This window comes from Neolamprologus multifasciatus, chromosome 7 (genome assembly GCF_963576455.1).
Source record: "Neolamprologus multifasciatus chromosome 7, fNeoMul1.2, whole genome shotgun sequence".
Taxonomy (NCBI): Eukaryota; Metazoa; Chordata; class Actinopteri; order Cichliformes; family Cichlidae; genus Neolamprologus; species Neolamprologus multifasciatus.
The window spans coordinates 50,097,746-50,119,005 of record NC_140445.1 but is presented as its reverse complement, the minus strand read 5'-3'; the positions used below and the strand labels follow the sequence as shown (position 1 = coordinate 50,119,005).

General features: G+C 41.4%; 1 protein-coding gene across 2 annotated transcripts in view; it reads left to right on the top strand.

Annotated features, from left to right (window-relative positions):
- LOC146515241 (PDZ domain-containing RING finger protein 4) overlaps positions 1–21,260 on the top strand; it is a 118,942-nt gene that overhangs the window by 81,300 nt on the left and 16,382 nt on the right. For both annotated transcript variants that reach the window (XM_085169128.1, XM_085169129.1), the window contains 2 exons: positions 18,537–18,790; positions 20,981–21,083. In XM_085169128.1, coding sequence (XP_085025254.1) covers positions 18,537–18,790; positions 20,981–21,083 — 357 coding nt within the window. The remainder of the gene's footprint in view (positions 1–18,536; positions 18,791–20,980; positions 21,084–21,260) is intronic.

Here is a 21,260-nt window from a genome sequence, read left to right as displayed (position 1 = left end):
CGTGTCAGGGTGACACAAAGGCCCCCCCCCTAGATGAGGCAGCCATGTTGGGTGTCACTCCACAGGTCACTGGGCACCCCCTGCAGCTCCTGTGATAAGCCTGGCCTGCCAGACATTTGATGGGAAAGCTGACACGCACACCCACCTGCGCCACAGCTCGCATGGGCAGGCTCCAGGGAAGACGGCGATAAGAAGCTCTGTGAATGCATCTAGTGGCGATTCCTGAGGGCTCAAATCCAAAGAAAACTCAAAACACAAAGAGCAATTTGCATCCAGTATTATTAGCCAGGCAAACAAAGAGCCCTTTGCTGCCTGTCCTGGGTTGACGTGCTGCATAGGGTGACAGTTGGAGTCCACTGTGGCGAGTCACGCAGCGATTTTATTGTCGCTGCCACTGTCACACTGACACACTGACACAGTTACAAAGGCCTCGTTTTAATTGGTTGCATTAGCAATGAGAGCATCACAGTAGCTTTTTAAAAACTCGAGCCTTTCTAGTATGAAATCAATGTCTCATCAATGTAGGGCGCGTTTCAGCTGACACCCAAGTGTAAATGTAATTTCATTGGATTGCAAAATCGATTTAAAAGTCCAAGTGCATTAGAAATTGAGGTAAGCGTGTTTAGCAGGTTAATTGATTTACAAGAAACGCTCCAGATGAGATGGTTGGTTAAGTGGTAATCTCCATATGACAAATTTTGTTTGTTGTAGTCAAAAGCTTTCTTAAAATTTTAGCAAAGTTCATTTTCTATGCTTCAATATGGGCATGTGAGAGAATGCAAACTATTTTTGCAACGCAAGACATTGTTGTGAAACAGCAGCTAGCAGAAGTTCACAGCAGGAACTCGATGCAATCTTTGCGAGGTTGGATCGGCGACCGTGTTTTCTCCCCCGCAGCACTGCAGTCAACCCAGCACCTCCTACACAACCCAGATCCTCTCGCACTCAGTCCTACTTCCTCACTGTCTCAACACAAGCAGACTGACAGAATGGAAAAGCAGGGGGAGGGGACACCTGTCGTATTCATTAACTCGTTTGTAGAGAAACATAAAACTGCATTTATAGGTTGATTTAATAAGACTGAAAGTATTGCACATAAATACACAGGCTTAGAAAGCACGGGTGCAATCCAAACTCACATTTTTACATGCGGTATATAGTACTGGCTGTGGGCAAATGCTTAAGGGACTGTCTGACAAAAACAATTTTATTAGAGATTGGATAGTTTATAGACAGATGTTAGTATAATACCCCATATTGTTAGCCCACAAAACACAGCAGAGGCCCTATGTGAATCTTTTTAGTTGTGCTGGACTGAACCTGTGCGTGCATGTAGAGGGAGTTGGTTTGGTGCTACTGGATAAACTTAATTATCTCTTAATCTTCTTTTTTTTAGAGAGCTCAGTTTTCCATCAAAGTGATCGCTAATTATTTATAACACATTTGTTTCCACACCTAGCAAGTGAGAGCAACAGGTGCGTTGGTGTAGTGTCAGGTGTCATACTAGACTGTAAACTTAAAGGAAAAAGCAGAACCAAAAGACAGAGCACTTTGATACATTTCGATGATGCATCTCTGATCTTGGTTATTACAGCAAACTAAAAATGGACTTAAAAGCTAAAACTAGATGTGGAAAAAAAATCTAAAATAAAAATAAAACTAGAGTTTTGAAAAAAAAAACACAACAACTGAAAAACTAACCTAAGACCCGAACTCTTTCATGGCATGCATTTTCAATTTCTCTTTGCTGTTTGGGCTGACCTGATGAATGTAAAAACAAAGAATTACCTGATTTTACTTTTTTTTTTTTTTTTTTTTTTTACCTGATTTTTGTTTCTGAGAAATATGAGATCCACATAAGAGGTCATTCGTTTTAAATTTCAATAGAACAGTGGCAGTATAATGTCCTCGTAAGTGGATATCAGGCCCTTGTAGAGCAAAATTTAGTATTTTGGTCTAGACAATCTGTTAGTTTGGTAAAAATGTTATTGCAACTTGTCGACGAGGCACTGATGAATGCATCTATTGACACTCTGATGTCTACAGGAAATGCAATTCAAAACATTTCATACATTATTCAGTTCAATTTGAATTCAGTTTTATGTGTATTGCACCAAATCACAAAAACGGTTAATATAAAGCACCTTGAGGTCCTTTATATTATAAGGTAAACACCGTATAATAAGAGAGAAAACAATCAAAAGCCAACCAAGCACCCGGCAACAGTAGGAAGGAAAAACTCCCATTTAGAAACCTCCAGCAGAACCAGGCACAGGGAGGGGCAGTCAAATACTGCGACCTGTTAGGGTGAGGGGAAGGTCTAAATCTTGCCTATTTAAAAAGACTTCAAACTAACCCTGAAACTAATACATTCTAAACTAAAATTCAACATTTTCATATAATAAAAACTACATTGAGTTAAAACACTTATCAAATCTAGAAACTGAAACTAAACTGAATTCAAATTAAAAAGTCAAAATGAAATAAAAATAAATACGAATTAGAAAATGCAAAACTATAAGATGTCCTCAAAATGCGATGGCCTCGTCCTTTGAGACACAGTGAAAAAATTGGGTATGAGGAATGACATTGGTCAACATCCAAGCATGTCCATCTTTGTAGAGGCAAAGTGTAGTCCTAAAACCTGTGGGATGGATTGTGGTATGCTTTCTGTGCATCTTGGGAAAACCTCAAAATCTCCCAGAAAGACTTTTATGCCAGTGTTGTGAAGAAAGTTGTCCGGATGGATGGAAGGATGACAACTGATCTAATTAAGTGGTGCATGGATGTACAAACATAAATTACACAAAGATGTATTTCTGAGATAAAGATAACTTATTCCAAAATAAGAAAAACTATAGTTCAGAAGTAAAAGCAGAGAAATTTTGGGTTGAACTGTGGGTGCCCTAGACAGAGATCAGACAGAGAATGGATAATGTGAGGAGAGGCGAAGAGTGGGACTGTATTAGTGTCATCGACGTGTCACTCTAACTCTGTGTATCACTGGCCCTTGTCAGTTTCTCGCCACCACTTATAAAACCTGCAGAGGGAGTGACTGCTGTCAAACAGAGACCTGCTGAGAGTTTCCTCAAAAAACGGGGAGAAAAAAAAACCCTGACAGTGACTGATTAGTGCCAAATGATTAAAGTGAGGTCCCAAAGCTTGCTCATGTCAGATAGTCTGGCATAAGCGGCTGTATTCAATGTTAAGCAGGATCTACAAAGAAGTAAATACGAGTTTTGCCACAGACTCAGCACCATTTTAGAGTAAAAGCAGCTTAACAAAGTGAATTTGATTTTAAAATAGTTTTCCTCTGAGGTGTGCCTTGAAACTGAAGCAGCCTGAGGGAATACCGCTGAGGTAATCAATATCAAAATGTTTTTAGATAGAGTGCATTTGGACTGTTTGTGATTTAATCAATAGTAGAATATGTTTAGAGAGAGAATGAGAGAAAAGGTGGGATTAGGATGAGCTACTTCCTCTACCTGAGGGCTGTAATTCATCAGGGAACTGACAGAAAGCTGATGAAAAAAAAAGGACAGAGTACTTGACATGGTGCCTCTGTGTGCTTGTCTGGTCTCGGGGTATGTGTGTGTATGTGTTTGTGTGTGGAGGGGGGTTGTTATGCAAGTGTCTGTGAGTGTGTTCACGCAAAAGCATTATATCGTGTCTTTTTTCAGTTCTCCGTTAGATTTTCCTCCTCTTGGGAGAAAGCTGTATTTCAGGAGACACAGAATCTGGAAATATCCCAGTTGTTGGGGAAAATCTATCAAGTCAGTCTGTTCTTTGTACAGGAATAAATTTAGCAGTCACACAACCGAGGGAGTTCCCTTTTTTCTCTCTGTCTTTGTTTGACAAGTCTACACCGAAGGGTGGCCCTAGGTGAATCTCAGATATATAAGGTCTTTTTATGTCAAATAAATGTCCGCTGGCAGGTTAGCTTGCACCAGTGAAGCCATCCTGCAATGTTATTGAATGCAGATGTCGCTTTTAGGTGTGATTTACATCTGTAGCGCTAGCTAGATGCTGAATTACAGCCACTGCAAATGTATTGACATTTGCCTGTGTGAAGGAGAGGGGAACCAAAAAGGTTGTGTGCAGGAGGCGGTGACGTTACTTTCTCTGTGGCATCAGCTGGTAAGTATTTTCCATTAAACTCCCTATCAGATTAAATTACTCATAACTGAATGTGCTGAAACATGGTTATGAATGGTCCTGGCCCACTTTAACCCGTGCTGCATCAAGGTGCCAACGCCAGTGGATTCTTCATGCGTATCTGCGAGATGCCATGAGTATTTTAGAATGAGAACCAGCTGGTCTTTAGTGGGTGGCAGTAGGAGTTAGCAGTTATTGGAGCATCTTTTAGAGAGACGAGTATTATGTGTGGAAGTCAGTGCAGTGCAACAGCCCTTACTAATATCATCCCTCTCTGCTAGAAAAATATATGTGGTGAGACAACTGTGTTTTTGTTTTTGTTTTTTATGATGCCAGAGGCGGGGTTCTTTGCTGAGTATGATACTTGGCTTGAATATCTACCCTCACTCAGCTGTTATTCTCCTTGGCCAAGTGTTGGTATTTGACAGAGACCTAAATGTGTGAAACAGAGGCTGAAAGTGCCAGATGTGAGCAGGTTTTCACATGTTGCCCTACTGCTTCTTGGGACCAATTAGTATTTGTCATGACCAGCTTCCACCCTGACACCAGTTTGCATGTTTTGATGGTGCGCTTCTTTTCACTTGCAATATGGTTTATATTTTATTAGCGCCACTAATTGTCTCCATCTATAACCCTCCTCCGCCTGTTTCCAAGCCTTGGAATTGTTATCAGAAAATCACAGTGGAACAGACGCGTTGCTCCCAAGCAGTTGCTCTCATCTAATTATAAAACACTAGGTAAATGTTGAGCAGATGCCCTCCACCAGTCCCCCTACCCTCCTGCCACCCTCTGCCTTCCAATTGAGAGAGACATTTGGTCTCATTCTAGTGTTACTTTGGCTCCACATGGAGTGGTGATCCTTGCCAAGTGGCTGCCATGGTATAAATGAACCTAATCGCTCGCCAACTCTGCACACTGTCCGGTAGACAAGAACAAAAGAACTTCTACTTTAGTTAAAGTGGTGTCATACCCTGCTGCGGTGCCTGAGTACTCGGCTTCTGGTGTCTAGTTTCAGAGTTTGTTTCTGCGGTAAGGACTCATGCATGTCATTGTGTCAGAGATGCCATCTAAATGGCAAACACTACTTCTTTTTTAAGTAACAGCTTCAGTGTCTTTGCATTTGGAGCGAAGCTATAATTAGGCTGTTTCTGTGGAAAGACAGAAAAAATAGAATAACAGGGCCTGAACTGCAGTCCAGGAATATGCATAATTTAGTCGATTTCCACTTACTATGCAGGAAATTCCTGCACGCAATTAAAGTGATCTTATAATCAGTCCGACCCTTGCACTGGTGCAAAAAGACTGGCCACAAGTGCTGCAGAGGTGGCCTGACATCTGACCAGGGCAACACCTGGAGTGCTCTATCTCCCCCCCCTCACCCCTCACTCTGCAAGACTGTGACCTCCCTCTGCAAGAAGTCCGGGTAGAATACACAGACGGGTTAAAAAGATCTGGAAGGAATCAGACTGAAAATCTCTTACGAATGGCTGTGACTGTGAAGTTAATGTTCATAAAATTAATCCTTAATATTCTCAGACAGGTAATGCTAATGTTGAGCTAATGATGAGCTGCTTGATACAGTGCTGAGGTGCTGATGAGCCGAGACAACAGAGGACAGGGAAAGGATTTAGCATGCAAAAGGCGAGCACACGTTAGAGCACTTCTGAAGAAAGAAGCAGAAAAAAATCAAACTTTCATGTGTAACTATAGTAATCTATGACCAGAATACAAGAATACTAATGGAATAATAGAACGCTTTGTGCCTTATGAGGATAAAGGGCATTTGCATATGCGATCATATAGGATCACATGACCCCATCTGTAACTTTAATGTGTGTTAGTCCCAGGAACCTCTTCCCAAACATAAGGAAGAATAATGATAATACAAACACGAAGTAGTCTGACTTTCCCAAACACACTCCTGGGAAATATAGCTTTCCCTCCCTTTTTATTCGTTCACTTGTCAGAATGTTGCTTCTATAAGGATTGTGTAAGGGAGGCATGAAATCACACGCTTTAGGGATGATTGAAAACTAAGTGGGACTGAATGCTTATATCTGCCAGAGATGAAGAAGTGACTGAGTTAGTGAGTAAATAATTGGTTGAATGAGAGATTGGCTTTCTCTTTGTCATGGCTGAATCACAAACTGCTCCTCAGACTTGTTGGTGATATGATTTCATCCAACCGGAGATACATTTTAAGTAAAGAAATAAAGTAAACTATGCCCCTAATTCTGTCTCTTCTTCATCCCCCACCGTTCTCATCCTTCACCTGGCTTCATTGCTTCTCATACAACACACACTGTGCTGGGGAAGCAGAACAGCTGTCACTTCTGTCTGTCAGGAGCGTGTCTCCTCTCCACTGCAGCCACAAGTGACCTGGCCCTGTCTCAGAGCCAGAACAGATGACAGTCCCGCTGTAGCCTGTATTCTCTAGGTGTGGGGTCTGGGTGTAGCCTCGTTGGTATCCGGACCATGGCTGTGATTGCACTTAGCGGCCGATTAAAATTTAATCTTGCCCTTGCAGTTGTAAGGATAAAGCCTTGTACAACAACAGAGAATTTGTGTGCAGGTAGGATGAGCTTGAAGTATACACAAGCAGGAGCAATCACACGAGCATCCATTATACAGTCTGTGCAGGACTATAAATCTGCACTGGAATTAACCAGTGGGTGGAGGCTGATTGCCGGAGCGGTCCCCTCACATTCCGAGGAATGAGAATAAATGAGCGGACGGAAGCATGAACAATCCTTTATTACACCCATTAGCTAGAGGAGCTGGAGCCCTGTGAAACAGGGGATGCCAAACACACAGCCTAGTCATCACATACGTGGCCTGATTATGGTCCCCACTACGGTGTGAAGACCTCCACCGCCACACACGCATACCATTACCACTTTATCCCTGCCCATTCCACCCTCTGTTCACACAATCAGTGGATTCAGTACAGTTTTCTGCTTACTCTTTGTAACGTCAAAACATTTCTGAAGCGCCAGCTAATAAGTGCATCTCTGGAGTGCCTCCATGAGCTCAATATGTTTGTTAACACTTTTTTTTCCTCTCCCTCTCTCTTTTGGAGAAACTTCAAGATATGGCAGAATCATTAATCAGGAACTTTGCTGTGAATTAGCTGTAAATCATACCACTCATCCCCGGATGCACTCTTCAAACAACAGTGCCAGGTGTTCTTAATCAAAATTTGGTTTGTTTGCTTTTTTGTGTGCGTGCATATATTAAAAATGCCAGGTGGACTGTTTTCTTTTTTCATTAATTTATTCTCTATCAAGAGCAAGGTAATGTTACAGCTCATTTACTGTGCAGAGCTTCAGGTCATATAAACATGTTTTGACAGCTGTTTCATTATATTCAGAATAGGCTGGCTGACGGTGTTTCTATTTTCTATTAGAGGTTACTTAATAATCCCTGCTGTTACAGTGTAGGTTGGTTATTGAGTTCATATGATGCTGTCAGTGTCATATCCTGCTCTTCAGTACTGTTTGACTGATTGTTACATACCCAAAAAGGTCTAGGGTGTGAGGGGAGTAACATAACACTAAATGGAGGACATGAAAAGGCTATTTGGGTTGAGTTGCTAAAATGTTAACAGGAAGAAATATAAGTTAATTTGAGAGGAGAGCCAAGGCCAACACAACAAACGAGAAAACCTTAAACCCTGAAATTGAAATCTTAACACTTAAAATAAGAGTCAACAGAAGGATTACAAACCTACACCCCAGCTCCATGTTAACCAACGAAAAAACAGGTGAATATCAAATGAAACTGTAACAGAAGGCAGAGAAACAAAGGACAAATCATCATCAAAAAACAGGCCAGAGAACTTAAGACTAGCAGCACACACTCAAAAGCACGTGGCACTCTGACAACCAGAAATGCTCATTCGCATATATCTGAGCATTTGCAGCTAACGCAATAAACCAACAAAGAAATGGATGGCAGAATAAAACACTACTGCCGTTCTGTTTCATGTCATTAGCGCAGTGACCCACAGCAAATGTTCCCTCTTCACCAAATGGCAAAGGAGTAAATTCAGCAAACTTTTGAGAACATGGCACACCGGCGACTGCCAAGTCTTCTGCCTGATAGGCAGTGAATTGAACTCATGACCTGTTCAACTTGAAAATGCTGAAATAGTTGGTGCTATGGTTGCCATTTTTTTTAAACAAGTGTTCAGTCAAAGCTCGAAAAGAATGGCTGCAGAGTTGTGGTATTTCCTCACTTTACTCTGAGCTCTCAGGGTTTCATGTCCACGTCCTTTAACTCCAGTCTGATATGCACAGAAGTACTTTTTTTTTTATACAGTAGCTCTTTTGAGCATCCTTTCTGTCTCCTCCTGTTCAAACTGTGTAATCAGGACACAGTGGGAAACACTTGAATTGCATCCAATTTCCTCTCGCTTCCCTTTGTTTATTGACTCGGGGACCTGACAAAGAGTGAGACTTGAGTGGGTTGAGCGAAAACCACAGACACTAACACTCCTAACCTCTTGCTAGCACTTGCTGTGCCATGAACAACGCAGTGGGGAGCCGTGAAGTAGATTGATTACACTTGTGATCACTCTTCTAAGATAATGTCCTTCCTTTTAATCATGAATTGTGCCGCCGCTCTTTACAAGGATAAGATTATCATCAGCAACTTCATCACTGTCTCATTGTAAATGCTGTCCTAATTGGACAGCTCCGCTCTTCCTTGGAAGTTTTGATCTTATTTACTGCTGTGTGTCCTTCGGCTGAAGAGGAATCATTTTTGGATTGCATTCCTTTGCCATCGGTTTTGTTCCGTGTGTGTGTCTGCTGTCTAATGTGCTGCTTTCTCCTTCACAAAGAGACGTCAGTGTGTTGTCTTCGCTTTGCTGCATTTAGGGTTTTTTAATGCTTGAGTGTGATTGTCAGTTGCCAGGTGAAGGTAATTACTCTACAAGACTCTGTGGGACTTCTACAACAGCTTTTTGTAAAATCAAAGGCTTGGCGGTGCTTGCACTATATGTTGGTTCGATCCCTGCGGTGTTGAGCTTTGCTGAGTGCTCTGAAGTCAATAGCTTCGTACTTTCACATGGCGTACCATTGAGACCTTATAATCCTATGACTCCTTAAACTACCTGACATTTCATCAAATCACCAACCATTTACCTGCAAAACACCCCCTAGCTTTGCTTTCTCTGAAACATTCTCAGTGTTTGAATTAAGATTTGACGGCGAGTTTTGCGAGATAAAGGCTCAAATGAGAGCTGAGACCTCGCAGCCTCGAGCTATCATCAGTAATCCACTCGTTTTACTCTCTTTGACGTTAGCTGAATTGACCAGACCTGCTCAGTGTCGATCCTTGAAGCTGTCTTGATTTTGAAGAAGAAGAAGAAAAGCAGCCTGAGGTAAAAGACCCAGCAATCTCACACATCATGCACAAAATAAATTGTTTTGTGCATAGAGTTTTTTTTACTTCAGCATTTGTACTCGTATTTTAAAGGTTTTGATAACCCACTTCAATTTGCTCCTAGTTAATGACTAATAGGTGAGTTAGTGATCAGCCATCAAAGTCTCTCAGTATATCATTTCCACAATTAAAGCTGTCTGAACTTCGCTCTCTTTCCCAAACCAGTAACCTTCACAGTGGCAGCTTCAGGGAAAAAGAGGGACACCAAAATGTCTGTGATGTGAAAAAAAAAAACAAGTCTGTCTGGCATTATATGAATAGTTTTTATCCAGTGTTAATTGCTTCTACTGCTTGGATGACCACATATATTTGTGAAGAAAATAACTCCCATTTTCAAAAACTCATAAAGCTACAATAAATGACTTTTAAAAAAAAAAAAAAAAAAAAAGACCTGGCATTTAATGGCACTGCTCTGCCACACAGTTGCACAACCTAATTACTAAACTCTTGGAAGGTGGCAGTGTCAGCTGAAAAGTCAGCAAATCTGAGAAAATGTTAAAAAAATACTACCCAAACCATGTCCATTGTAAACATCTACTGTGTTTTGACTCTGTGATGAGTCACAAGGACAGCACAGCTGCTTGCAGATACTACATACACATACTGTTTTCCCTATCTATAACTCTGCGTTAGATTCAGAATTAAAAGAGGATGACTGCTGTGAAGTGTGTTCAACCTTTCTCCTCGACTGCAAGATGTTCCACAAAATATTGCATAAATATTTTCTACTGTGAATCTCCCGGAAGTTATTTTTGAACAGGGACAAACCTGGCCTCGTCATAAATCCCATGATAGCGCCGTTGCACTGGGTATTCAGAAAAGAGGTGCAGCAGCTGAGTGAGTAACTTTTTGGACTTGCTTGCTTAATATTTTGCCATTAATGGGTAGAAAACTTACTGAAAGGAAAGGCAGCAATTTAGGACCTCCTTGAGCAATAGCTGCCCCAGATACTTCACATTAAGACTTGAGATGGAATATGGAAAGTCTGGCTCTTTCCAAAGGTCATGATATTTACCTCCCGGTTCTTCTATATTTGCACAATAATTAATGTGTAAAATGATCTGTTGTTGTCTAACATTTACATTGCATTTCTTTCTTTAAATGCATGTGGCTACTGCACAGAATAAACTGAAGACGTACAAGAGAAATGGAAGAGGAGGAGATGTATTTGTCAAACCTTAGTGGTTTCGGTTTGTCTCTCTCTGTGTGTGTGTGTGTGTGTGTGTGTGTGTGTGTGTGTGTGTGTGTGTGTGTGCGTGTGTGTGTGTGTTAAAAACACTACGATTCACCTTTGTTTGTTGCACCCCCCCCACCCCACCACATAAAGAGGCGTTCCATGACAGTACCCCTTGATTTTCTTCAGTCAGCATATGGGTGGCACCATTACTCCTTATAACATCTTTTCACGCCAGGCCATTTTGCTGATCTGCACAGCACACAGCATCATCCAGCTACCCCTCATCATCCCCCCCGCCCCCCAAACCAATTATCAGTTATCACCAAGGAGAAGGCTGTTCATCCATTAGTTATTCATCCACCCAAGTGCAGCTTTTACTCTAATTCGATTTTCTCCCTCCGTTTTACATTAAAAACCACTCCAAGATGGCAAGATCTTAAAAGTTAAGCACAGAGATTAACAGCATCTCTAAATCTCCGTGTACCCCGCATGTGCCATTAACCTTGAACAAGCTGATTAACTTAGCAGCGGTGTTTCCCTCACCGGGAACAAATCGTATTTAAAATTTGCAGCAGAGTTTCAGAGTGAAACCGAAGTAGGATAGTATCATTATCTCGCATGTAGCCCTAATCTTTTAATGTTGAAAAAAAAGAGTGACCTATTTTGTGGGAAAGTAAAGAGAACAGGAGGGTGCCATGGATATTATTGGACCAAGTTTGCGTTGGTGCTTTGGTGTTTATTGCTGAAATCAATGATCTGTTGCTCACTACGTGCTACCAAAATCTAGAAAGTAACCCAGAACATTTGTGACCTGTTGCTCTCTTTACCCGCTATGCTGCTCAGCACGTTTGACATTGAGTGTCGTTGCCCTTCTCCCTTTGTCCTTTTAAAATAGTTGTCCTTGCGCTGAGTTATTACGGAAAGAGATTGGATAATAAACATATGTAAAAACCACACAGTAAATTTTAGAGCAGATTGAAAGAGGTGATACACCTTGAACGAGTTGCACAATAAAGGGAGTGCTCCACAGAAGATTGGTGCTCAGAGAAGAAAATTGGCAGAATTCATCAAATGTTCTGCGGGCATAAAACCTCAGCAGCAGCGCGAAGGGCCTTTAATGTGAAAAATAGCCCAGGGGCCTTGTGTGGTGTGTTTTATGTGGTTGGAGGGGTTAAAGGAGGCATGTACACTGGCTCATGTAGAGATGTTGAGGGGATTGTCAAATTTCCCCAGTGGCATCCTTACTCTCTCTCTTTTTCTTTCGGTTTCATGTCGTTGGAGCGTTGCTTGAGTTGCTGAGACAGTAGCGCTGACTGTGATTTATACAGTCATAAGAGCAGCACTGTAGCAGACCTTGGCCCGTATTTTATTCTGACACTTATTATTGAAATGAGACATTTGGGTGTAAGGAGGAACCCAGTCCGCTTTCTCGCCGAGAAGGATGAGCTAGCAGTCATGTTCGCATCAAATCTCGGTCTTGTAGCATTTGGAAAGTCCTCAAGGAGTATTTAATTCCACTTCTCTACTGAATGTCCCACTCGTAGGCAGTTTTTTTTTTGAAAATGCAAATTCCGCCTCGCGTGTCGAAGGACAGAATTCCAACGTTGTTGGTGTTGTTGGTGTTGTTGGAGCTGCGGTGCGGGGGCTTCTGTTCGTGTGTCGTAGAGCAGACTCCGTTGGCACCGCGTCGTGTGCCATATGGCTACATAGACACAGCTGGGGAAAAAAATCAACTAACAGTACAGTAGTTGTGTTTTTAGTTCAGTTTAGTTGTAGTAATTATTTTTGACAGAATTTCAATGGATTGACAGTGTTAACATTATTAAAAGTTGCAGCATCACTGGGCGTCGGGCAGACGACCACATGCCATGCGGCTGAGAGCGGTCGACCAACCCACGGCCCTTTGCTGCATGTCTTCCCCGTTCTCTCTCTACTCCCGCTTTCCTGTCATTTCTTCACTTTGTCTGTCAAATAAAGCTAAAAAAGTTGGAGCATCACTGAGGCTTGTGTTTCCGTAAATCACCACCACGATTGAGTGGAAATGCTTATCTTTGTCTTCTTTTTTGTGTAAAAATGAGTAAACACCATCCAAAAAACTTCTGTGTTTTTACTTTGCAGATGAGTAAATTAAGACAAACAATGTGGTAAGGTTTAGTTCAAACTTAAAAAGTATTTTCATTTGTCTAAGCATTGAAACAAAACAGATGTTAACTAAGCTGTGCAACAAAATATATAAATATGTATTCTGAAGCTAACAATGCACTAAAAAAGACATTAATCATTAACTTGTATTAATGCACCTCACTTTGCCGGTGTCCTTACTGTCAGAGAGAGAGAGAACTACAACCGGATGAATTCAACTCAAGTGGGAACATGATCTAAATTAAAGCTGACAAACTGAACCCATCCCTAACTGTCATACCCACAGTCTTCTTTGACTCTTTTATCTGAGGGCTCTGCACAGGTGACTGGAGCCCAACAATGAGAGGGTCATGTTGCCTTTTCCCAGAAGATGAAGAGATGGAACAGGCGTGTAATCGATGGATGTAAGCCCCACACTCCCGGGCCTGGATGACCTACATGTTACACTTCCTCCATCTGCCTGCATATACTTAGCACCCCACACGCTGCCACTCAGACCAGCAGGTGACCGAGCACATGAGCTGCAGACCGCGCGTAACTGAGGCTTATTGCATGTACAGATGTTAAGATCAACAGACAAGGTTACACGGTTAATACCGGGCTGTGTCGAAAGCCGTGTTTCCATGTCGCTGTAGCTGAAGTGGAATAAATGACCTTGGTTCATTCATTTCTGTGCTCTTCTACATCAGCCAGGATACCCACGAAAGCAAACGCTGTCTCCTTAGTCGCACCGTAATCTTTTGAAAATTGAAAACAAAAACATTTCATTAAGATTCAAAGTGTTACATGCACGCTATAAAGCAATGTGTGCAGTTAATTCAAAGGCATAAAAAAGCTAATGGACTATTATAGTCTACTGCCTGAGGCTGTCTTTTCTCCTCGCAGAAGAAGTACATCAATCACTTCTATCAGTAATCCCCTGCAAGCTGCCAGCGCTGTCTGTGCTTCCCGCTAGAGAAGCTGTCTCTTCCATAGAAGCGGCATCAGATGTGGCTGAAGTTGACACATTAACAGATAAACTGCCCCCACTCTCCTACCACTATCACTACATTCTGCCCTCGGTCTTCGGAGATATTGATGGGAGGGAGCAGTCGATGAGACAAAAGCAGTGACAGAGGAGGCGCTCGAGGGGTCGAGCTAAGCTGCAGCGTGTTTGTTCTTCCTGGCTTGTCCTCTTACCTGGAGGATAAATGATAAGATGGGTCACAGATGAAAGCGCCTTCAGGATTGCGCTTTGCTGTAGGCGTCTACAAGCTCGTAGTTATATAAACAGTGACTGTTAAAGTTTTCCAGTAAGTCTGTTTGTTTGTCGGTAACGGCTCAGGGTGGCTTAAAGTGACATCAGATGTTTGCTGAAGAGGAGATGTAATGCACTCAGCCGCGTAACACATACAGTTTTTTTGAATGTCTTTGTCAATACGGGACTCTGCTACAAAGGAAATGAAAGAAAGGAGGGAAAAAAGTGGTTGCATCCCTTTGTTACACTCCACTAGGCTGGTTTACTGCATTTGTTGTTGGAAGGCTGGTGGTCGTCTCTGGGGCTTTGAATGAAAACACATTTCTCCTCTGGCTACAGCTGCTGCATATCCATGTGCAAACAGCCAGCAGATGTGTCTTGATCCAGCTCCTCCATCCCAGCACCAGTTTCCTTCCAACTTCACATTTACCTGATCATCTCCTGTCCCGGTTGTAGAGCAAATGATCTCTCCTGAGCAATCACCATTGTTTTGTTCCAGACCAATAAGATAATTCATGTTGACTCTGTGCATATGGAACACTTTTGGCCTTGAAGCACTTGCAGAGCTGCTTTGGACTTGATAAACACTACAGCTGCTAAATAATTTGTTGCAAACAGATCTTGTTTACCAGCACGTGTTTATGAATGAATATGTATTTGCGTGCTTTGCATGCACACTTGAGGAGGATAGCTGATTCCTGCATAACTACATTTGAATGTGTGATGAAACTTTAAGAGGCTACAGCTTGTTCGGGCTGTTAATTTGTAAAGAAACAGTGTTTGTTGAATTTAGCCAATTCCAGTTTTAGTGTAGGAACTCACCTTAAGCATCGTTAAGCATGCAGATTGATGGTGTACTTTGTGGATAATAAAGCAAAAGTGTGCTGAAGGCAGATATTCAGTGTAAGAATATCTGAGAATATCGAGGGAGCCGCAGCCAGGCTTATAGAACCCCTTCCCATCTGTCAGATAGGACTACAGATCCACACAAATAACATAGGCAGTGTGTCTAACTGGATAGACATCAGTCAAGGGGACACAAGAAGGATGGCAGCGTCCCTCATGGAGTTAAAGCTACTTAATATTCTTGTGTTTATTGGGGATTAATTGTTCCATCTGTCTCTCATATAAACCAGTGAACAAAATAGAAAAACAACACAACCTTCCCTCCCTGTTTTTTTCCCTGATAGATTTCTGGTTTCCGTTTGGCTGTGAGTATGACTCGTTAAACGGTGAGGCTTGGAGGAGAAGGAGGAGGAGCCTGGACTGGACAGTCTGAACAAGGGGGAGAGCTGGAAAATTTAATCATTTTTCTTTGGGTCTGTCATACGCTATGGGCTGCCTCATTTGTCTGCTCCAACTCCTTTGTTTCCAGCAGACTCTCTGTTCAAGGCTACAGAGCAAGAGACATGCAGCAAAAGAGGAAAGAACGAGAGACAGTCAAAGGAGCTATATAAGCTAATTACAACAGTACTCCATGTTTCTTTAATACAGTACTTATGTGTAAGGTATTTGCTGCAGTACTTAAGAACTGCTGAATGGCCAAGAATGAAAGCAAGAAAGATTTAAGTGGGGGCACTTGCTAGATTCAAAGTGAATAAGAGGTATGTTTTGTGGGTGGAATACCTGAAAACCTAAGAGTGGGTGCCTTGGAACTTTTTTGGATTTTAACAACAGTGAAAAGCTTTTATTGTCATTGGGTGGAAATATTTAACCTTAAAATGTGTTTTGGCATACAAGCCTTTGTTTGGGAGTCAGTTAAGGGCATTAGGTTGTGCATTTCAATTGTAATTACAGGTAGGAGTGAAGCCGGGATGAGAGAGGCTGCACGACTGCTTTTTTTTTGTACCTTCACGTTGCCCACAGTTGAACAACAGATCTTTTGACCGAGTTTATCTCCTGCTGAGGTGATTAATGTATGTTTGCTGCAAACAAAGGTCAGATCAGGAGGCAGGGGAGCAGGCCAGAGCACAAGAGCTAAGAGAGTTATATATGGCTACAGTTACTGCTGAGAAAAGAAGCTGTTTATCTTTTGTAGGGCATCCCTCAGTCTCTGGGGATTTACGTGGAGAATTAAAAGGAATAACACAGACACATCCAGGAACGAACTAAGTAGAACAGCAGAGCAGCACTGCTGTGGCATAACAGTTATAATATTCATTGTCCTACGCTGTTTATCCCCCTATAAATATTTTTATATTTACTGCCAGTGCATAATGGTGTTAGTTATGGGGATGGCAAACAGATGAAATTATAGCAGTGCTGTGCTGATGAAGATTTATTTACTTGTCTTCTGTGGCACTTGTGGGGTAGCCTTTTAATGCTACCAGGAAAAACCAAGTCCACATGATGCTGTAGGGACTTTCTTCATAAAATCTCTCCAGTTCTTGTGAAGTATAGTCACAAATTACTAAAAGTGCTCCTTGAAGGAGAAGAAGTGTTACTACTCCTCAGATGGTGTCCTAGGATGTCGGTGATGTGCGTATGTGTGAATTGCCCAATTTGGGAGTTGCCAAATGGGGATATTTCTTTCTTCTTCTTCTTTTTTTTCTTTAGTCTTTTCTGTTCATTTGTGCACATAATGGAGCGGTTACTGAGTGTGGAGTCCCCTTAAGGGTGAAATAGGGTATCTCGAGATATTAGATATATGTCTTCATTATCTGGATAGTTTCAGCTGTTCGAAACTTTAAAGATGATTACGCAGCACTTCGACTGTCTTTTTTTTCTTCAAATCTCAGGTTCCAACTCTTTGTGAAGGATAATATAAGGTGAATACTTTTTGGTGTGGTCAGCTTTTGAGTCGTGGGACTTTGTTCTGGCTTTTTCTATCAGCCAATAAGTCAATTACAAATAAGTGATGATAACAATAAAATAAAAGACAAATATTTGCTTGGCTCCATAATCCAATCCAACTAGTTGCGTATAGCTCAAATGGGATTTATGAGGACTTGGAAACATCCATGCTTTACACACAGTTAATGCTGTGTGGTCCTGTCGGTACAAAAGCATGTTGAGTCATTTCATTCAAACGCAGGAGTAAAGAATTGGTGGTGGGATTTCTGGGTTTATAAATATAAACCACCTCTGTCAGACTTCCCAGGTGCGTTCTTTGTCTCTAATGTTCGTTTAGAGGCAGTACATGCACACAGTCAGTTGCTGTAAAACTACCAGCTGCTTATGAATTTAGGTCATTTTGTTACAGTAAGAAGTGTGTACACTGTGTGTGTGTTTATTTCTGCCACGACTTTGCATATTAAAGAGTTTGTAATTCAGGCCCAGAAACACTGCCGCTTTTGAGTTTCCCAGGCTCGCTGTATCTTTCCACAGCTGACACTTGTGAATATAAATGCCTTCTTTTACTTCATAGTTGTCATTTTAACTAATTTAAGTTTGCAGTGTGAGCAAAATACTCCCTTCCAAAGCCACATTTAAATGCAACAGTAACTGTAATTATCCTGCGTCTACCTTATTTTCCCTCTTACTTTTCTGCCGTTATCTAAATTATAATCTCTGGCTTGAGCATTTATACCAAAGCACATTCTCTGGGGTATTCCACAGCCAGAGTTTCTCCTGCAAAGAAATTACTGGTGCTAAATGAAGCAATGATTTTCTTTATACGTTCCAGCTGTAGTGCAAATGGTTTTCAGTCTGCCAGAAAATCCAGTTCTTTTTCGGGAGATGAGGTTGAAGATGGAATGAGTGGACAGAGGCCGTTTGGGTTTTGATCTAACAGCCTAATTATGTTGCATCACACTGATTGTGTGTGTGCTTTCCACTGTTATATTCATTAAGATGCCTTTTTGATCATATATTGAGAAGACTCCACCTTTAATGAGTCAGTACACTGGGTAGAGAAGTTTAGAAGAATGCATTAAGATTGGTGTTTTTTTAACATGTGGTGCATTTTTACTGCTAAACAGTACTCCGTTGGTGTAGGTGAGGGGCACTACTTAGAGTAGAGCATGCAGGGAGCATGATACACAAAGAGCAATGCCTTTGGTGTACAGGCAGTGATCTTTTCTATTCTCTCATGTGCTCAAATGAACATTGCTAAGTTGTAGTGGCAGAGTACATTTTGTTTCATTCAAATGATACAGATATTTGCATTGTCTAGAAAAGTCCAGAAGCTGCCTGTGCATGTATGAAAACAGCTTTAGTTTGTCATCGTCTCTGCTTTAGCGTGCTCGGCAAAAATGCAGATAAGCCTGGCATAGGCTTTGAGCTTATGTCACTTTTCCCAGGTTTTTAGTCTCAGTATTCACATGCGAAATTGAGTACTGTAGAACCACTTAATTATAGTATCTTTACACATTTTTATGCCAAAAAGTTGTCAAAATAAGCGCACAAAAGAATGCAATTTTTCACTGTTATTCTCAGGTGAATGGAAAAGAGTTGTCCAAGTCCAGCCATGAAGAGACTGTGGAAGCCTTTCGCCCTGCCAAGGACCCCGTCGTGGTGCAGGTCATCCGGCGGACCCCCAGCGGGCGCCCCCATGGCCCCCCTCAGGAAATCCATGTGGTGGATGTGTGCACTCAGACTGACATCACCTTTGAACACATCATGGCGCTGGCAAAACTCCGGCCTTCAACCCCTCCTGTGCCTGACGTCTGTCCCTTCCTGCTCTCTGACAGGTATGCAGAAAATATAAAGCTTAAAAAGATCGGGAGCCCTGCTTTCACAGAGTAAAGGACTGTGAGCATCGCAACAAATAGTTATTATGTTTTAGCAACAAGTGATTTTATATTATTTCTTGATCTATATATATTTTTTTATTTAGATTTACGCCACTATGAAGATTTAGGTTTGCTGCAGCAGATAGCGATACAGAGTTAGTTGTTGTGTCCTTGTCTGACTTTGGCTGAGGCTGACAATAATTAAGGATGGGGGAAAATGAGCAATGTCCTTGAGCCATGAAGCAGAAATATCAGCGTTTGTAGGATTAGCATTAAGAGTCTGGAGGACGACTGTTTATTATAAATAAATTGCCTAACCAGACGCGTAGTTTATTCTGACAAATAGAGATTTGTTTGAATGGGCGTCTTAGAACGATTCATTTCCTGCTTCACAAATACGAGGAAATGGGGAAAAAAAGAAACAAAAGACAAATTATGGACAGTTTCAAGTGGTTCTGATTAGCCAAGCGTGCTACATGTATCACTAGGCAGATAAAGTCCAAGATCACAAATAAATGTTGTTATAGATACAACGTCCTCTAGACTTTGAGGATCTGAACTACCAGTGTACTACTTAAAAATTTACAAGGGGGATAGTAGCTGGGTGGCAGATGAAAAACTGCAATAATAAATCAACAGAGATTATTTTTTCAGTAGTCAGACTAAATATATTTTGAGTTAAATTTCTATATATTTAGAGAAAATATAACTAATGTAACCATGTATAATTTGTGGATGTGAGTCTGATCGTATCTCAACAGCTCAAGCGTTTGCTGGGTTGTACATCACTTCAAAGCCAAGTTGGGGCTTTTTTCCCTTTTTTTTATTGTTTGTGAGAGCAATCCATTAAAAGATCTCCAGAGTTTGAAGCATCAACAAGAGGTTTTGCTGGAAAACAACAAAGGAAACATGGCTCCTTATTTCATCTTTTGGCATTTTAGTTTATGTGTTATGTGTTGTGTTTATCTCAGAGGAGAAGTAAAGTGTGTACAAGAAAAGTTTAGCATAAAAGAATATCTAGGTTTCACCTCGAGGGAATGAGCGAGAGCAACACTGCAGCTTTATTGCACAGAGCCGAGAAATTAAGACTGCCCCATTGTTTGGTACAGTAGACGATTAATTCCAAAAACACTACACATTTTGAGTTGTATATTTCTTGTCATTGGAAGCTTGCGTAAGTATTCATTCAGTTAAAGCAACTGTGTGTCAGTATTGGAGATGTTATTTAAAAAAAAACTGTCTGGGTAAGTATCTTGCATGCACGATATATATATATATATATCTATATATACTCAGTGTCACCATAGAAATCCTCACAGGAACTTCTGGCCTTAATTGGAGCTGCTTGGGATATCATTTTGCCTCATGGAAGGTTTACAAGGTGATTAAAGCAAATGGGCTAATAAAAAAAGCTAGGCAACACAAAGGAATGTATGGCCGATCCTCACAGCCCCAGGCCAAGTCTGAATGTAATCAATGTGACCCATAAAACTCACATTTTCTTCTCTTCATCTGAGATCAGGTGCACAATCCAATATACGGCAGGTTTTATAGCTATAACAAAGGTTTTGGCATCTTATATTTGGGGCCAGATTGTAAATTTGTAATTGTGTTCTTTGCACCCACTGCCAAATGTTGTTACATGAATAATATTGAGCCATCAAGCATTCTGACATTTACCAGTCTGTTTTTTTATCACTGGAAGGTTGTTTTGAGACAGTTTTACAGTCCTGGGTAATCTGGGAGTCAGACAGCCCCTGGAAACATCACTCAACGTGTTCGACAGAGTGTCTTTTTGAGGTTTTTGTCCACCGTGATTATCCTGTGCGGCACCAAAACTTGTTCGTCGCGTTAGGCCCTCACAATGCTGTTTTGTTCTGTGACTGAGGGAGGCATAATAGAATTACACTTTACAGTGTGGGGGGTTTTGTCTGTCAAGAGCAGGAAGCAAATTACAGTATGTGGATATGCTGTTATTAACACTCCAGCACCAATGAAAGCTCTTGACAAATCCTTTCTTCTTCAGATTTCAGCTAAGACAAAAGCAACTAAGTCCTGTCACTGTCAAACTGAGGAAAAGCATCTTGCTTACACCAAAATCACCACCTCTTTCTGTTTCCCTGGCTCCCTGTCCATCCTTTTTGACAGCTGTCATTCCCTTCATACAATGGACCAGGATTACTACGAAGGGACTGACTACCTCTCCCCTGTACCCGCTGATGGAGACAGGACAGAGGAGTTTGAGTATGAGGTAAGACTGATACTTGATATCGGTGCCAACTGGAATGGTCAATATTAGCTATAAGGGATTATTATCAAAAGTGTATGCATGCGAGTAGGATCCCTGCACAGGTGTGAAGTGTACATCTACGTTCCTCAAAAGCCGACAAGATAAAATAGAAAACTTCCAAGTGCACCCGTTCTTGCT